Source organism: Corvus brachyrhynchos, unplaced genomic scaffold (assembly GCF_000691975.1).
Source record: "Corvus brachyrhynchos isolate BGI_N302 unplaced genomic scaffold, ASM69197v1 scaffold61, whole genome shotgun sequence".
In the NCBI taxonomy this organism is placed as follows: Eukaryota; Metazoa; Chordata; class Aves; order Passeriformes; family Corvidae; genus Corvus; species Corvus brachyrhynchos.
In genome coordinates this window covers 6,992,733-6,994,538 of record NW_008236478.1, presented here as the reverse complement: position 1 = coordinate 6,994,538, position 1,806 = coordinate 6,992,733, and the positions used below count along the sequence as shown (strand labels likewise).

General features: G+C 63.0%; 1 protein-coding gene across 1 annotated transcript in view; it reads left to right on the top strand.

Moving 5' to 3' along the window:
* The window catches only part of GOLGA7B (golgin A7 family member B), an 8,846-nt gene that overhangs the window by 6,662 nt on the left and 378 nt on the right, over positions 1-1,806 (top strand). The window contains exons 2-5 of the mRNA XM_017725871.1: positions 713-838; positions 1,231-1,383; positions 1,521-1,622; positions 1,737-1,803. Coding sequence (XP_017581360.1) covers positions 713-838; positions 1,231-1,383; positions 1,521-1,622; positions 1,737-1,803 — 448 coding nt within the window. The remainder of the gene's footprint in view (positions 1-712; positions 839-1,230; positions 1,384-1,520; positions 1,623-1,736; positions 1,804-1,806) is intronic.

Genomic DNA, 1,806 nt, shown 5'->3' with positions numbered 1-1,806 from the left:
GCGCTGCGAGGGCTCCGTGTGCACAGAAAGGCCGGTGGGGTGCTTGAAGGGGTGTGGGGGTGCAGGGTGGCTGCAGGCTGCCTTTGGTGAAGGGAGGAGCGTGTGTCTGGGTTGGGATGTGGGACTGGGGGTTCCTCTCCCAGATGCCGTGGGTCGGACGCGGGACAGCGTCAGGCGGTCTGTGGGTCACAGAGCAGGGAGTAGCCCCATGTCACCCAGGGGAGGCGCAGGGAGGGGTTTTCTGCCCGCCTGCTGTGCCACTGTTGCAGCCCCGCTGCCCAGTCCCTGCTCCTGCTCGGCTTGCTCCCATCCTCCCGCCTGGGAGCTGTTGGGTTGGCTGTGTGCTGGGGCGCTGCTGGGGACAGGGGGCTGTCCCTTCCCCGGGCTGTGGCTCTTGCATGCAGGAGCCACTGGGGGTGAGCCCAGACACCAGCCCGGGGCGAGAGCACACGCACTCACCCTCACTCCGAGCAGGGGGGTGCCACAGCATCCTCCCCTTGCCACCGTCCTCCCCTCACCCCCGGCCTCACATCTCCAGCACCAAGCTGTGCTCATGGCATGACACAGCCTGTGGCAGGGGCCCCCTGCCCCGGGCTGTGTGAGCCTGCAGCCCCTGACACTGGGGAATGGCGCTGCTCCCCAGGCCTCCAGGCCTCCGGCAGGGATGCCCAGCACCCCTGGCTTTAGCCCCTCTCTCACCCTTTGCCCCCAGGTGCACAGCCTGCAGGAGCTGCGGCGCAGCGCGTCCCTGGCCACCAAGGTCTTTGTGCAGCGGGATTACAGTGACGGGACCACATGCCAGTTCCAGACAAAGTTTCCCCCTGAGCTGGAGAGCCGGGTAGGGAGTCTGACAGATTGTCAGGCTAGGGGGGTGCCCTATGGCAGTGCCCTATGGAAGCTCAGAAGGAAGAAGGGTCTGAAGGTGTGGAGACTCATGGGGTATTGTATGGCCCTGGGCCAGCCAATGCTGCTGGGTGCATGAAATCACAGCTGCCTTGGCTGGTGTGCAAGAACTTTGGTGTTCCTGGGGACTGGGAGGCTCTGGTGAAGGCTGCAGGCTCAGTAGGTCTTGGTACGGGTGGGAGGTGGGCACGGGCCTGCAATTCGAGGCATCAGCTGGGCAGGGAGGAGAGGGTTAAGTGCTCTCCAAGTCCCCTCAGGAATGGGGACAAGGCAATACAGGGAGCCTGTCCCTGGCCAGACTCCTCTTCACCTTGGTTTCTGTCCTAGATTGAACGGCAACTTTTTGAGGAAACCGTGAAAACCCTAAACGGCTTCTATGCTGAGGCGGAGAAGATTGGGGGCAGCTCATACCTCGAGGGGTGCCTCGCCTGTGCCACTGCCTATTTCATCTTTCTCTGCATGGAGACACATTATGAGAAGGTGCTGAGGTGCAGGGGAGGGCTCAGGGATGGGCACAGCTGGCAGTGGGCACAGGGGTGTCACAGGCAGCATGGGACTGGAGGCCAGAGCAGACAGCAATGCTGGCAGGCCCTGAGTGTCCCTCCCTGTGCTGACAGGTCCTGAAGAAGATCTCCAAGTACATCCAGGACCAGAATGAGAAGATCTATGCGCCACGGGGGCTGCTGCTCACTGACCCCCTGGAGCGTGGCATGAGGGTCGTATCCTTTGGGCAGCGGGGTGCTTGGGGGATGGCAAGGGGTGAAGGGAGACCGGGCATGGGTGCTGGGCAATTGGGCTGGCACATGTCACTGATGATCCTTAGCAGGGCCCAGATCGAGATCTCCATCTACGAGGACCGGTGCAGCAGTGGCAGCTCCAGCAGCGGCAGCTCCAGCAGCAGCA